This window comes from Pteropus vampyrus, unplaced genomic scaffold (genome assembly GCF_000151845.1).
Source record: "Pteropus vampyrus isolate Shadow unplaced genomic scaffold, Pvam_2.0 Scaffold104, whole genome shotgun sequence".
Classification (NCBI taxonomy): Eukaryota; Metazoa; Chordata; class Mammalia; order Chiroptera; family Pteropodidae; genus Pteropus; species Pteropus vampyrus.
In genome coordinates, this window is record NW_011888885.1 from 5,622,028 (window position 1) to 5,638,584 (window position 16,557).

Consider the following 16,557-nt stretch of genomic DNA (forward strand, 5'->3'; position numbering starts at 1 on the left):
GGGGCGGCGGGCTCCAACGCCAGGGCTGCGAGCGCCAGCCCGACCGCAACCCGAGGGCAACGCTGCAAATAGCCGCGGTTTCCAGGCCCGGCTCTGCCTCCCTCCCAGCCTTCCGGACTTTGGGGATTTTCTCTCCCTTCTTCCCCCGCCTTCTCCTCTGCCCCTGCCACCTCCCCGCTGTGCACCCACCACATCCTGTCCCCACGCGGGACGCTTTCTGCGCTGGTGGGGTGGAAAGCGCAGCTGGGGCCGGGAGACCGACGACGAGATCCGGGGTCCCAGAGGTTGAATAATTACAAAAATGAAGTCAGGATTAAGTGCCCTGTGCTGAGCTCTTTAAGGGTGGAAATTCGTGAAACCGTTACCACCACCCAATGAGGGGCAGCTGCAATTTGCAGATGGAGAAACTATGGTTCAGAGAGACGCCTTAGGTTCTAAGGTCACCCCCTTTGGACCTGCGGAATGGGAAATCGGCTCCCTGACTCAGAGGCTGTTGTTATTGTTACTACTCTGCCTCCAGTCCTGTGTTGCTTGCCCTCCTGGGCTGAGGCCCCGGTGGGAGGTGGGAAGCAGCCGACTGGAGGTCGCAAATGCTACTCTACCACCAATTCTCAGTGTAACCTAGAGCCAGCGCAACCAGCTTCAGTTGCCATATCCTTAAAATGAAGAGGATGAAAAGCAAAACGGTTCTCTGTAAGGAAGAACTTGTTAACAACAGTGGAGACCCCAAAGTGGAATGCGAGGTATTAAACATCCTGCCTTTGGAAGTTCAATGGGAAGCTGAGAGATTGCTACCTACAGCGCTGAGACAGACTCACAGACCAGGGCTGGCTGTGTCAGAATACAGCCAAATCCAGGAATCTGCATTTTAGCAAATGCAGGGATTCTGAAGCTATCAAATTTGGGATCCACCAAAGAGATTCCTGGGAGGGGTGGAGGGTGTGTGGCGGGGCATTGTCCTCCACACTCGCCCTTACTCATCTCTGCCTTTACTGGCCTAAACCCAGAGTGACTGCATGGTTCTTGAAGACCTCCCTCGGTAGTCACCTCTGTGCAGGACACAATCTGCACAAATCCTCACTGTAGCCTATGCAGAGCTGCAACAGATAAGTGGAAAATATTGGGAAAGCCCAGGCAATTCTTGCTGGAGTTAGGAATAGAGATTTAAAAAAAAAAAAAAAAAATCTACCGAGGAGGGGACCATTAAGTTGGAACTTTAAGGATGGGTGGGACTTTACCAGGTATAAAGGAAGGTCCAGGCAGAGGCACCAGCCAAGGCCAAAGTGTGAGAGGGAGAAATCTCAGCCTGTACTGGGAGCAGGTGGTACAGTGTGTCCAGGGTCAGGGAATGGCTGTGGGGTAGACTGGGAAAGAGGCACACCTTTCCCTGCTCCCATCTCTATACCTAACTGAACATAGCTTACCTGCCAAACAGAGGTCTCCTCTCCTGGACTGTGAGATACTGTAGGATAGAGACAGTGTCTTATTCATCTTCTGTGGCCTCACCCAGTATCAAGAATAAGAGTAATAACAGTTAACAGGTATTAAATATTTACTGTCACACATTGTGCTAAGTGCACCACATGCATTATCTCAGTTCATCTTCAAACAACTTTGGAAATAAGTGCTATTATTAATCCTGTTTTACAAATGAGGATTCTAAGGTTTGGAAGGGCTAAGAAATGTGCCTACGGTCACACAGCTCTTTAGTGATGGAGCTAGGACTGGGATTTGGGTCTCTCTGACCGCAGGGCCCTGGTTCTACAAGGATGGATGGATGGATGGATGGATGGATGGATGGATGGATGGATGGATGGATGGATGAGTGGGTGGGTGGATGGATGGGTGGATGGAAGAATGGGAGAAGCAGGGAGGAACTAAGCAAAGAAGGGCCTTGGATGACATGTTAGGGAGATAGAAATTTATGCCAAGGGCAATGGGGAGACAGATGTTGGAATGTTGCAAGCAAGGAGAAACAGGTCAGGTTAGGTCTTCAGAAAGATGGTTTCAACAACAGTAGGAAGGCAGTTTAGAGCCGAAGACACTTGAGCAGGAAGCCATTTTTCTGGCAAATCCCAATTCCCACTTGTGAGGAGCCTCATTTTGCTAAGTACTGTGCTATTCCTCCTAGGGCAAGCCCTGTGTTTCTATGCACATTTGGGGACCACTGATGGAGGGCAATGCTGAGGAAGGGGGCTGAGTGACAGGAAGGGGAGACAAGTGGTGGAATACTAGCTAAGTTCTGGGGAGCGGCCTCTCTTACAGGGGAGCAGAGCACCAGGAAAAGAGGAGCCATTCAGTCCCCCTCCCCATTTCCATGATAAGTGCCCCTGGGGCTTCCAGCCAGGAAGCTGAGAGCACCAGGTCCCACACAATGTCCCATTGTGCACCTGCCACCAGAGGGAATGAAGCCAAAGGTGAGGTGCCTGTTGCATCAGAGTGCTAAACCCTGGGATTAAGTGCTGGGGGACAGGGTGTGTGTGGGGGGTGGGCCTATGGTCCCTCCTCCGAGCATCCTGATATTATTGGCATTTCCAGCCAGGGTGGGAGGAGTGTCACAGGAAATGTCCAAGGGAGGGGGGTAGATAAGCAGGGTAGATGGAAGGACAGAGCACAGGTGGAGCTTCCCATACCTTCAAGAAAGGAGCCAGAGAGGACTGGGCCTGCTGGAGGCTGCCTCTGCAGGCTGAGAAGGATGCCCAGAGGGTCCTGGCACAGAGCAGCGCTCATCATGCTGCTCTGCCTCACCCTGCTTCTCTTGATGGAGCTGTCTGCGTGCACCGTGGCAGGTGACAAGGAACTGGCACTCAGCACTGAAGCAGGGTCTTGGGTAACCATGACTCGGGAGGTAAGTTTGAGGAGAGGCAAGGGATGGTCCATGATCAAGGGGGCAGAAGATCCCCTCATGGCTGCCAGCAGAGCAGGCTGGACACTTGAGGTAGATTGTTTGACTCCCCTCAAGGCCACAGCCCCTGGCCTGACTGAGGCCAAAAGGGCAGAGAGTGAGAGGCAGAGAGAGACAGAGAGAGACAGAGACAGAGGGAGACAGACAGTTTTAACACTTACATACGTTTAACATATAATATGTCCTAAATGCATCATAAACATTAACCCATTTAATCCTCATATCAGCCTTATGGGGAAGGTGCCATTACTATCTGCATTTCACAGATAAGGAAACTGAGGCACAGGAAGGTCAATTGGTTTATTCAAGGTTTACGCAGCTTCAAAAGCACAACTGTACATTGTCCAAGGTCTGATTCTCTGTATCTGTGCATCAGAGGACATTTTCCAGAATTTCAAGGGGGTCAGCTTGAAGCAGGATCGGTTTCGTCCCACATGGAGAAACTCTCATTTCCTGACTAGTACTGGTTTGATTGTCAATCTCTTCTACTCGACTGACCGGAGTGCTGTCACTGGGGAGAAATCTAGAGACACAGCATCTGTGCTCCACCCCATCTAATTGGGAAGACAAAGATCTTGACCTTGGGGAACCCCTAATCAGAGGGGAGAGGGAAAAAGACCAGAGACAGCAGGACCAGTGCTTACGGAAGGCTTCTGGGAGGGCAGACAGTGGGACAAGGCTAAACCTGGTTCCTCCTAGTCCCAGGATAGTGAGGACACTGGGGTCACAGGAATAACCATTGAATGAACTGCCATCTGAGGTGGTTTTCCTTCCTGGTTTGTCCGAACATAGAAGTGTGGGCAATTGAGAAGACGGCAGGATAGGGAGACCCAGGTTCAAGTCTCGGCTTCTCCACAGACTCTGTGCAACCTTGGGAAGGTCACAGCTGCTCTCTAGATATCAGTCTCACCTTTAAAATTGGGTGGGAGTAGAGTGGGGGAAATGATCCCCAGGGTATTTTTCAAGCTTTACAGAGGCTGTGCCAAACATCAGAGGACCTGGCCCAGGCACAGGGAAGCCCATCTGTGAGGGGGAGCTCTCTACACACTCACACTGGAAAATCATCTTCAACTGGTGTTGCTGGGCTTTTCACCTGCGAGTACCTCACCTTGCAGCCAGGTCTACTGCTTATTCTCTTTTCACTCTCGTTTAATATCCTTCTGCTTCCCGAGACACAAGGCTTGGACTATAAGAACGATTCTTATGAGTGACGTGACAGAAGGAATGGTGGCGCTCTCCGGGATGGTCTGATCCTCTACCCACCTCTCAGGGCTCCCCTCACCTACAGTTATCCCTGGAGCTGGCAATTTGGGTTACATGGATAAAGAGAGGGCTTCAGGTGGGGCAGGAGTCCTTCTTGAGTGAAAGGGAAGAATGCCTCCTAATGGAGTCCCAGAAACCCGGCGGGTGGAAATAGGGGAAGTCTTATTTTATAAATAGCCATTCTCTTCAGCTTGCATTTGAAGATTGCCTTTTACCAATGCAAAGTGGTCTTCATGAGCTTTTCATAAATGAGTCCAAATCTCCAAAGAGACTTTGCTGGTTCCTGGCCAGGCTAGGCAACTCCAGCCCAAGACAGCTAGCTATCCTAGCCACTGATGTCCCAGGGAGGAGACAGATTAGAAGTGACCGAATTAGTCTAAGGCTTAGAAAACAGTCCACTCTGGTCCCAAAAGTTGGGATGGGACAAACTATGAGATGCATAGGGGTTTCCTCTGCACCCCAGCCAGGTTCCTGCTGGTCCCCAGCATTCCAGTGTTACCCCTGGGGAAATTGGAGATGAAAGAGTAAGCCCCTGATCCCACCCCAGCTCCCAGCCTCCTGGTAGGTGGCTTTGTTACTCTGGGGCTCTTCGCATGTCTTCAGCCTTCCTGGAAAATGAGATGCCATCCTCTTCACTCTTCCCAGACTATCAGAGAAAGGGTTCCTTGTTCAGTGTTCTATATCCTACACGTGCTGAACTCCCGTGTGTACCAGACAATGTACCAGGTAGTGAGGATGCAGAGACGTGAGGACAGTCTAATGCATGTCACCCACAGTCACTCTCTCTACTAGCAAGTCTCTTTCCTCTCAGCAGAACTGAGTAGGCCATTCCTTAGGGGCTCCAATTAAAGCCAGAGAGGGAGAGTACTTTGGCCAAGGATACAAAGGCTAATGGAGGAATGAGAACTTAAATCCAAAGCCCTTGGTCCAGAACTTTCATCCCATCAACTCAAGGATGAAAATGTCTTTGCCCAGGGTAGTGGCCTCCACCCGAGGACACATGCCCTGTTCCTCATGGGAGGCCCAGGCTCTGGGGCAGGGTAAATCTGGGACAAGAGGGGAATGCAGAGTCAGAGTGGGGTTGGAGGGGAAGTAGTCTCACCCTGCCTACTGGGTGCCCACCCTGAGTCTATCAGCTGCCCCCTCCTCATTCATATTGGAGACATTTCCCCAGATGGAGCAGAATTCAGGCTCTGGAGTCAGGCTTCCTAACTCTAAACTCTGGTCCTACCACTTTCTGCGTGACCTTTAACCTCCTTAAGGCTTTAACCTCCATAAGGCTTAGTTTCCCCATCTATAAAGTAGGGCTAAATCATACTCCCTATTTCATATGGTAGTTGTGAAGAGTAAAGGAGGCTATGACTGTTGTGTTTGAGCCTTTTTGAGCCAGATGACCTGGGTTCAAACTTCTAGCTCCATCTCTCATTTTCTAGCTGGTGACACTGGACAAATTACTCTATGCCTCTGTTTTCATCTATAAAATGATGACAGTAACAGTACTTACTTTATGGTGAGGATTAAGTGAATAAATTAAAGTGCTAAGAATAATGTCAGGAACATAGGTGTTATGTTAGTTATTACTACTATGCAGAATATTGTGTAAAACATGCAAAAGAGCCGAGTGCCAGCACAGAGCAAGTGTTACTGAGACTGTTATTGCTCAGGCTGCCTTCCCTATCTCTTTGCCAGCCTCCCCCCAGCTCTAGCTTTCTGCTTCTTCAGGAAGATGTCGGCCCCAGAATTCACCTCCAGATTCAGGTGAAAAGAGGCAAAGAGAGCCGGTTCTTTGGGCTGATGGGGAAGCAGATACGAGGTGAGTGACAAAGGTGGGTGAGTGCCCAGCAAGGGGTTGAGTGGGTTCTGTTACAACAAGCAGGGGCCCTAGCTTAAAGCCCAGGACTCCATTACTCCACGCCAGTAGGGATCGCTCACACAATGGGGTGGGATGGTGTCCATAGAAATTATCAACCACACCAGAACACTGTAGAGAGTGTTAATTATGCCAGGCAACAGGTGTTAACCAGGGCTGTCTCTGACATATAAGGAGTATGCTCACCCTAAAGGTGGGGCAAATGCTTTGCACCTGCTGGTGCCCTTACCTTCTGTATTACGGATGACTTTGGAGCGTGGTGGTGGAGCTACAGATCAGTGCCTAGATGTGAGCAAAGCCACAGGCCAAGCTTTCTAGTCAATTCTGTTTGTTTCAAGTAGAGTTATCAAAATGATCCCGCATTCCCTGAGAGTACCCTCAATGTGGGAGTCATGTCCTGGAGGGACATGTTGACAGTGGCCACCAAAATTGGAATGTGCATACCTTTCGACCAAGTCTCATTTCAGGGAATCTATCAAATGGAAATGTGATTGCTACATGAGCCCTGAGATAGTTGTACAAGATTGTTCATTGCCAACTTCTCTTAATAGCGAGAATTTGAAAATAATGTAAAAACCATCAGTAGGAAAATGAATGGTCAAAATATATTAGGCACATCCATAGTCTTTACGGCCATTATAAAGGATGAGGCAGATCTGTGGAGAGATATGGAAAGATATGCAGGATATTGGTTAAGTGGAAAAAGGAAGTTATATAGCAATATATATGATAGCAGCCTACTTGTTTTAAAAAATGACATACTTACAAATATAAATAAAAATGCATAGGGAAAGTTCTAGAAGAATATTAAACTGTCAACAGTGGTTATATATCTAGGATAGGAAGTGGAGGTGAGAAAGTGTAAAGAGGGAGTTTAATTTTTACTGTACAAGCCTCCACATTACTTGATTCTTTTTATAGTGGGCATGTACTCAAAGACTGCTTTTAAAATAAAAAACATGCATGTAAAAATAGAGAAAACCAACTTGTGACTAAACATTTTTGGCCTTATTTCCTCCTCAACAAAATGAGTTTTGGACTGGGCCATTTTAGAATTCTCTTCCAAATCCAACAACCCATAAGTAGGGGATGAGGATATAAGAGAAATATTATATTGAGTACCTACTACGCTCACATGTGATTTAAATCTCACTATATCCCCTTCACCACTAGCAGGGAAACTAAGGTTCAGATAAGTTAAATGCTTTTCTAAGGATGCCCAGCTGGTGCCAGGTGCCAATGACTTCCCATTCCTCCACACCGCCTCCTAGCAGGAGCAGCCAAGTGGCTCAGTCACACAAAGACAATGGGGAGTGCCTGGAATTCCACTGAAGACCTACAACAGGCACCAAGCTCCAAAGAGCCCTTCCTACCTCACCCAGCCCCCAGGGAAGCGGTACAGCCCTCATTCCTTCTTTCTTTTTCCCCTAGGAATACCTCCTATCCAGCCTGAGAGAAAAACAGGTAAGTGTTGTCCAGACCTTACCCCTGGCATGCTCCCTGGGGAGGGCCCAGTTGTCCTGGCCACTAACAAGTCAGGCAAGTGGGGGAGAAGCTCTGGCCAGGGGCACACAAACCAGGCTGGCATTGCCGAGGGTAGGGCCAGCATGGCTTGGCCACATGCTTGGCTTCCTGGTGTGTCCTCGGAGGGGGTGGTCTATGCATGCCCAGGGAGTAGGTGCAGGGGTAAGGAAGAGACAGGGATGAATCCAGTTCTGCCAAATGTTCAAAATTACCTTGGGTCTAAAGCCTGGAATTGGAAAAAAAATCAATCTCTTCCCCAACTTGTATCTTCAAGGATCTTAAAAGTACAAATCTGAGCAGCCAGTACCCTGTCTAAAATCCTTTGGTGAAAAGGGAAAAACAAAACCAAAAGAAAATCAACTAACCTTTGCCCCCACCCCCAATGCTCTCAGGATCAAGTCTAATACCCTAAGGACTTACCGTATCCTCCGGTGCTGCCCTCACTGACTTGACTCCTAGCCCAATCTCTCCTTCCTCAACCACCTGCCCTACTCAAGCTTGTCTCCATGGCCCAGGCATACCTGCCTTGGTACATTGCACCACACTATCCTGCTGGGTCACATAGCTGAGGTCCCCAGAGTGGAAACCTCCCCCATGGTCAGGTAGCAGGCCTACCATCTCCTTTCTATCCACAATACCCAGCAGTTTCCCTAAGAAACACCCACTAGGTGTTTGTGGAAGGAAGGGCAGAAGGGAAGGATGGAAGAGAAAGAGGAAAGAATTAATCAGGGAATGAATGAACCAATCCCGTTTTTCAACTCCCAGGACGATTGAAAAATGACTCCATTTATGAGGCCCTCGTTCTGGCCTCATCCCTTCCCTTCTTGGTTCCCAAGACAGCCTTCCTCTACTGCACTTTCTTTCTTTGCTATTTCTTCTCTCTCCACCACTGGGGCATCAGTGAAAACAGATGAACCAGGACCTCTTGGGCAGGGGAGGACCACATACAGAAGGAAGGTGAGAGCCTCTAGTGGACTGCAAGGGCATCATGAGAAAGTAACGGATACTTTGCTGAAAGTCTCCAAGTGGGAGCCTGGCAGCTAGACAGGCAGAACAGCCTCCCCACAAGCCATTAGGCAGAGCGCCTCTCTCCCCGCAAGAAAGAGCAGTCAAGGTGCAGGGAGGTGATCCCAATGATGATTTAGGCTTTACACAGCTATAGCCCTGAAGTTGCACCTTCTCCTCCCCCAACACATCCACCCAAGTACTCTGCTCGCCCCATCAAGGCCAGCTGAAGCCACAGAGAACGATGTGGTTTTTCGGATCCCGGAATATCCCCCCTTATTCCCTAATCACTGATCATCAGAAAGTTGTGTCTTTAGTCTTAAGATATTTTCTTCTTCAGAAAATAAATGCAATTCACCCTGGGAGGGGTAACATCCTAAGCAGTTAGCAACTATCATCACATCCCAAATGGGACCAAAGGTATGCTTAGTAAGTCAAAGTAGATAAGGGAATCAGGCTGGGGAAAATGTCAAAAGCTCAAGCCAGCCAACATGAGAGGAAGAGCAGAGGGTATCCCAGCCAGCCAGAGATCCTGAGCTCCAGTATGTCCTTCCCCAGAGCTGCAATTTCTGGACCCCGCTCTCGCTTTCCCGATAGAACACCTACACCTTCCAATGCAGGCTCTTGGGAATAAAGGAGAAGACCTCTATTTTCCCTCAAGATTTTTCCTATGTCTTTGAGCCATTCCATTTGAAGGGCTATGGAAATCATCCCAGTTATCAAAATGGAAATGAAGGCAGAGTGTGAGCAGGAATCTTAGAAGTCATTTTTGGGGGATGGAGAGTAACTTACCCAATGTCATACCATGAGCTGATAACAGAGCCAGGACTAAAAGCTGTGTCTCCTATCTCCTAGTCCACAGCACTTTCCATGTCCCCTGGAGGGCCTTTGGGATTTTGAATACTGGCTTACCACTTTCCTTCCTTTAGAGAGGATACTGAGGGTTGGCTCTGTCCATGCTCGAGGTGAATTATGGAAAATGTAGCAGATGAGTGAGCAATTTGACTGTCCTAGATATCTACAGCCAAAGAAACCTGAATTAGGGAAATGGAAGGCCTTGAGTGAGTGACCAGGGAAAACCTCCAAGGGTGGAGCCAGGCAAGACTTCTCTAACCACTGTCCATGTACAGAATTCTCCCTAGGCAGAAAGGATGAGGACCACGGGTCAGAGTGAGAGGCCTCACTGCACACTTCCTAGAAGATGAAACCCGTTTCTCCATACCTGGACGTTACAGCTGACCAGCCCGCCAGGCCAACTCTCTTCTCTGCATGTGTCCTGTGCTCAACATTGGCGTGTCCCACCAGGCCCGCACTGAACTCAATGGGGTTCCTTCCAGGACACAGTCTCAAGAAGTAGTCATATATAAATGTGCACTGTTGTCACAATCACAAGCTGGAGTGACCTTGCCCTCCCTCAGCACTCAGAGCTGTTGTTTCAGGATTGAGTCTCACTCCCTTCTCTATCACCTGTGCCCAGAACACAGTAGAGGCTCAATAAATGAATAAATGGTGAATAGCTTCTTCTCTGATACAGGGCAGAGGGCAGGACATGCTAGTGGCTTGCACATCAGCAGATCAGGAACCTTCTCCAGAACTGCAAAGGGAAATACTAAACAGCCCTAGTCCCTACTCTTGAGTGGGAAAACAGGCTTGGGACATAGTAAGGGCGATAGCCGCACCCTGAAAGCAGACACCCTCTCCCTATCCACAATTATGATCTCAAAGACCCAAATCCATTTATCTTCTGACTTGGAAAACTGGGTCCCAGATCCTTCATCAATTCTCGCGTATGAGGTTAACTGCTTTGCTTCTAGGACACAGGCAGTCACCAAATATTTAGTGAGTTTACATGCCAGCACTTCACTAAGAATTCAGATGGGACAGGGAATATGAAACATGAAACTAGAATTTGTCCTTGAAGAAGTAACAACTTTATAGGAGAGTTGAGCTGGACTCACTGTGTGCAAAGGCCATTCCCTGCTCTCCAATCATCTTTTGAAAACTTACCATGTTCATTCAAGCTTCTGGTTTCTGCACAAGCTTCTGGCATTCTCTTCACATTCTGGTGAATTCTTACTCAGAGGTCAATGTCTCTGTAAAGCTTCTCCAAGCCCAGAAATTAACCATTGGCTTCCTCCTGAGTTCCCGAAGTACCTTGTACATTCTGCCATTACAGCACTTAATGTATGATGCCGTTATCACAGTTTATCTCTTCAAAAGGGTTTCTCAAGTACATCAATCAGATCTTACTTATCTTTACCCCAGTGCCAACAATAGTGCTTGGCACTGGGGTAAAGATAAGTAAGAGTGTTTTGACAAAAAACTCACACTTCCTGTCCAAAAGGAATCTCTCTCTAGAGAACCATGAAGGAGCCAAACTCAATACAACTGAAATAGCAGCTACTGCTTATTTAACACGTCCTGTAGTTCTTAAACATGTCCAAACACTGAACTCTTGACCTCGGCCTCAAAGCTCACTGCCGTCAGCATCTTTACAAATGGCACCTCCATGTATCCAGCTGCCCAAGCTAGAAACCTGGGAATTACCCCTCTACTCCTCGCTTCCCACATTCAGTACATCCTCTAGTTGTTGGTTCTTCCAAGATCTTGAATTCACCTTCTTGCCACTTTCATTATTACTGAGTTAATACAAGCCACTGTCATCCTTTCCCTGAAGGGCAGCAGCTTCCTGACAGACTTCCTAGCTTCCCATCATACTGCCAGACCCATCTCAATCCATTGTCCACCCAGAGCATGACCTTTTCAAATGGGAAATCAGACCATATCCATTCCACCTCCCACTGGCCACAGATCACAGTCTCCTCGTTGAGAACTCCAAGGCCCTGTGCTCTCTGGCCCTTCCCCCTCACCTGCCTCAGTCATCACCAGGCTCTCTTAGGCCCTCAGGCACATCTCATAGTGCCAGCCTTAGGATCTCTATTCAGGTTGTCTAAGCACTGCCCAAGTCCCTTCATCCCTTAGCCAACATTTCAGGTCCCAGGATAAAGGCCCTTCCTCAGATAGGGTTTCCTGGACAACCAAGCTTAACTAGTTCCCTTGTTATGTTTATACACCTTATCCTTTTCCATTCATAGCACTGAACATAGAAATCATATGTCTCTTCCAGGAGATTGCAAGTTCCATATTTTGTGTACCACTAAATATCCAGTTTCCAAATCCACAATGAAAAAAAAATATACACATCAGGCATTCTTCAAGGCCACTTACCTTCACAATTACTATCCTCATTCTGCAGATGCTTGAAGATGCACAGAAAATGGCAGCCAGGACTTGAGCCCAGGTGCCTCACTGCAAACGCATCCAACCTCTACACTAACTTGGTCTATGCCATAATCGTACAGACAAGTCCCAAGTGGAATTACAGGACTTTACTGGAATTCCTTTTTAGCTGGGTCTATTTGGATAGGAAAGAAGCTTCCAAATGTCTGTACCCCCAGCACACTAGTCTCTCAAGAGACTCCTTCCAGGTCAAATCACTTTAGAAATCATTACATTCTGTCTCTCCATCTCCCAAGAGGGAGGTTTTGAAAAATTCTGAAGTAGAGAAACATACTGATACTCAGCTTAAATTCAGTGTTTTCAAACAGAGACTTATGGACATGGAAAATGGACTAGTGGTTACCAGAGGGTAGGGGGAGAAGAAGGGAGAGGTAGATAGGCGGGAAAAAGAATAAAAAGGGGGGAAAAGGAAAAAAAAGAAAAAATTTTAAATCACTTCAATTAAAAAAATAAAGTTTAAAAAAAAAAACAAAACAAAACTGTGTTTTCCAAGTACCATTTTTGCCCGTACTACTTCAGTGGGACATACTTCAGGGAATGATGGAAGTGGAGGCTTTCCCAGAAGAAACAGGAAAGGGGCTAGAGAATCCAGTTGCAGTGAGGCTGTATGTAGGGAAATAATGAAAGCTATGTAGGTTCTGTCAGTTCATGGAAAGACTTAAAAGCCAGTAATAAATGTCAATTTAATCCATTGAATGATGGGAAGCCATATGAATTCTTGAGCAGAAAAGGGATGAGCCATGTCTTAATAGTATAATTCACTTTTCCAGATCCACTTCCATAAAGAGGTAGCTAAGAATTCCAAGGCCAGTTAGGGACCTCAGAAACAACAAACTGAGATATGCCAAATGACCAAACAAGGGTTAAACTGGCTCTGAGGGTGCCATCATATGGAATAGGAATGGTGCCTCCTGGAGTCACACGAGGTGGTGGCCCTCTTCTGGGCACATCTGGCTTCCAATCACAGACAGTTAGTTAATGGAACCTACAAGGCTAAACTGAATCCCTGCCCTTTAGTTTCTGAAGTCCTCTTCCTTCATTTACCCATTGCTGTGGGTCAAACCATCCTAAAACAATTAATGGTGTAACATAATTATTTCTCTAGGTTGGCTGGACTCAGCTGGATGTTTCTTTAGTTATGGGTGGCATCAGCAGGGATCACTCAGGAGGAGGCTGCATTCTGCTGGGAGTATGGCATTTGGGTTTTTGGTGCTACTGGCTGCAGCATCTTGGCTCTCCTAAACGTGGGCTTATACAGTCCCTCAAAGTAAATATTCAGTTTAGCTCAAGCTTCCGGTTTAGAAACATGTCAGATGGTTTTCCAGAACAAAAGTGGAAGGTGCCAGAATATTAAGTGTCACATTTAATTAGTCAAAAGTCCAGCCCACACGAGAGAATGAAAAACAGATCTCTTATTGGAAAGAGCAGCACACACACCCAGATATGGGACAAATCGCTGGTGGGGCCACCTCTCTAGATCATCTACCACACTTTTTTTGAGGTAAGAATGTAGGTTCCTAATAACTTTGGAATAGAGTAAATATAAGATGAGCTATTCCCAGAAACAAATACCCAGTTAAGACTGCTTCTTGGAATGAACATGACTCGTCTAGAATAAAGGTGTTTATACTTCACATAGAACATCTAGGAGGAACAATGGAGCCAAAGTTGTGCAATAGCACAGGTTATTTTCTCCACTCTTGGGCGCAAATAAACAAACCCCCAGAGCCCTGAAATGCTAGCGGCGTGACCTGCAGCTACAGGTATTGCACAAGACTGGAGATAAACTGATATTTCAGCACCAGGGGCATTATTCACCACTGGGCAGTCCTTTGTTTCCTTCTTAGTGACACTTATTGGCACTTTGTTGAAGATACCACAAAGGAAGTGGGTAATTACACTGCCCCCAAGAGCAGGAAACAGTCTGGAAGAGGCTGTCATACAAGTTTGTAGCAGAAAGTGCTGAGGTAAAACCAGTGGAGACCCAATTCTATAATTCCATGATCCCAATGCATAGCTAAAGGTAATTTCTAGAATTCCTAGCACACGTCACACATTATTTAGCAAAGAAATTTTCACTCTTCTCAAGAATACTGAGAAACTCTGTACAGAATTTTGCACATATGTGCACCTGTGAGGACATGAGGAAGAAAACATTGACAGCCACAGTGAGAAAGACATTCTCCCCAACTGTCATTTTCCCTCACTTAATGGGACCTGTTATTTGAGCCTGAACACACAAATAACTAGCATAGGGCCTTGCGGTGAGTGAAGGCAGGCGGAAAGCAGGATTCCTGCTTTCTCATACTAGGGTTTCTTAACCCCGGTCCAGGAATGAACTACAAGGGCTCAACTTTTCAACTACAGACAAATGTGTATACATTTGCATTATGTACATTAAAAAAAATGAGCCAATGCTTAGATTCTCAAAAGGTCAGGAGAAAAAAAACATTAAGGATCCCTGCTGAGCTATACTACTTGATCCTAGCACTAATAAAAACCACGCTTCTTTAACGTCATTTGGTTTATCAATTGCTCTTCAAAGGAGAAAAAGGAAGGCATGTTTATAACTACCATTGAAAAGTTACTAATATACATCCAAGAAGTTGCTTTTCATTCATTTTATATTCCAGAAGTAATATCTACTGCAAACAAGCTGTAGTCTGTTTTTCTATACTGGCTTTTCACATGTAGTTCCAATCTTGATCTGAACCAACTGGCTTCACGTGAACTCCATTTGAGGCCATTCCTAACCCCAGCCAGGCAACCTGCCCAGAACTAGAGGGACAAACCAAAGCTGAGGACAAGTCAAAAGTATCATCTTGCTATATAAAGGACACACCATATTGTTAAAAATTACTTAATGACTCACTATTCCCTGGTAAGAAATGGGAAACCAGGCAGAGGCATCAGATGACTCACAATAGCACTGTCAAAAAAGTATGGGATTTGGAATTAAGCAGGGCTTTCTGTTTCTATAACCAGCAGCAAGACCTCTTGAGCCTCAAACTTTTCTCATGTGGAAAAGGGATATACTATCCACCTTTCAGTGGTGTTGTGGTGAGGACCTGAAGGAAACCGCATGAGGAACAGCACTCACTAAACAGTTTATTCCTAAATCAGAAGAGCCAGAATGCAACACATCTTTTAATTCCTGGTTTAGGTCTCTGGCCCCCAAGTGCTGCTTATAGAATCAACTAAAATCAATTCTTTCATCTGAAAGTTTTCACCAGCTGTTATTTTTCTTGTGATGGAAGCCGCTGGAAGCATGGGAGCCTGTGGCTGAAGCAAGGATATCTAACTAGAAGAGGATGATTAATCATTAAGGAATCAAAAAAGTTACAAGTGGTAGGGGGCAGGGTGTGGGTTTTCATGTTAGACCAAAACGAGATTTCTGGCTGCATTGTTTACTGTTTCCTTCTGCAAAACCAGTGTGAATTTCTACTGCACAGGACTAACATGGGGGTCAAAGGAGACAGTGAGAAGGTACCCAGCACAGGGCCAACTACATTGAAAGTGACCAGCACATGCTAGGGCCCTCTTCTTCCTCCAGACACAGAGTAAGTGCTTTCATTTAGAGGCTTTCAGGAGCTAGACTCAGGATTATCTCCAGATTTTTGCTCTTCTAATGAAGGAGCCCGACAGCTGAGCTTCTTTGTGCAGTCACAGAGAATAACTTTTTTTTTTACTGAAAGTTGCTAAGAAAGTGTTTAACTTACTATTCCTATATCTGTGATTTAAATCAGAGAATTCTTCCTTTCTCAGCAGGCCCTCAAATAACATTTCATTCAATGTCATTTTGTTATGTCGAGACACCTAAAGAATTTAATTCTTGTTTATATCAATTAGCCTATGGTACAAATGGTTTCGTTAAACATCATTTCACTTAAAGTCACAGAACATATTGACGATGTTAAGTGAGGACTTAACTGCATTTTTAGGGGAAGAAAGGAGGGTGTGATAATCAGTAGAGGCTTGGGACCCAGACTGCACAAAACTTACAGTGCCTTGACCTCTCAGCATTCCATTCCCATGGTCAATATTACCTACTTTAATTTTTTCAAAATGTGAGAGCAGAATTTCCCTTTGGTACAAATATCTAGAACAGGAAGATTTGGGAACACATCATTCTAGATAAATGTTGAAAGATCTTTATATATAAGCCTAGGTTTGTCTTCATGCTACCCCCCACCACCCCCCATAGCGACACACAGGACTCTGACCTTGCAAAGGAGGACCCTTAGTTTGTCCGCTGGGAGAGGTTACCACTACTGGTGATGGTGAACAAAACCACCCCAGCAAATGCAATTCCCACTCTCCTCTTTCCGCCACACATAAATGCCTGACCTCCCTTTTCCTGCACTGAGTAAATGCTACAGAAAAATGCAGCTACTTTCAGAAACCACTCAACTTGAGAGTCAATCAGAGGTGGTACTGCTATTTGGCAAATGAGCCTGGAGATGAAAAGGGATACACCTGTTCCCACCTTTCCAAAAGCATCAATTGTACCTCACCTATCCTAACTTCCTGCTGGTTTCTTTGCCCCTAAAAGTAGAGGAAAATGAACTTCAAGAACAAATAATACTGACTAGTCACTGCTATGTATACCTATCAGTTGAAACCAAAGTGAGGCAGAGAGAATTGATTCCACCACCTAGACAAGTTCAGAGTAAGCACTCCCTCTATAGAT

At 46.3% G+C, this 16,557-nt stretch overlaps 1 protein-coding gene across 1 annotated transcript; it reads left to right on the forward strand.

Moving 5' to 3' along the window:
• The first annotated feature begins 2,731 nt into the window (after positions 1–2,731).
• On the forward strand, positions 2,732–6,585 carry TAC4 (tachykinin 4). The gene is made up of 2 exons (XM_011365087.2): positions 2,732–2,830; positions 5,891–6,585. The coding sequence occupies exons 1-2, from the start codon at positions 2,732–2,734 to the stop codon at positions 5,987–5,989; spliced, it is 198 nt and encodes a 65-aa protein (XP_011363389.1). The 3' UTR covers positions 5,990–6,585.
• The last annotated feature ends 9,972 nt before the right edge of the window (positions 6,586–16,557 follow it).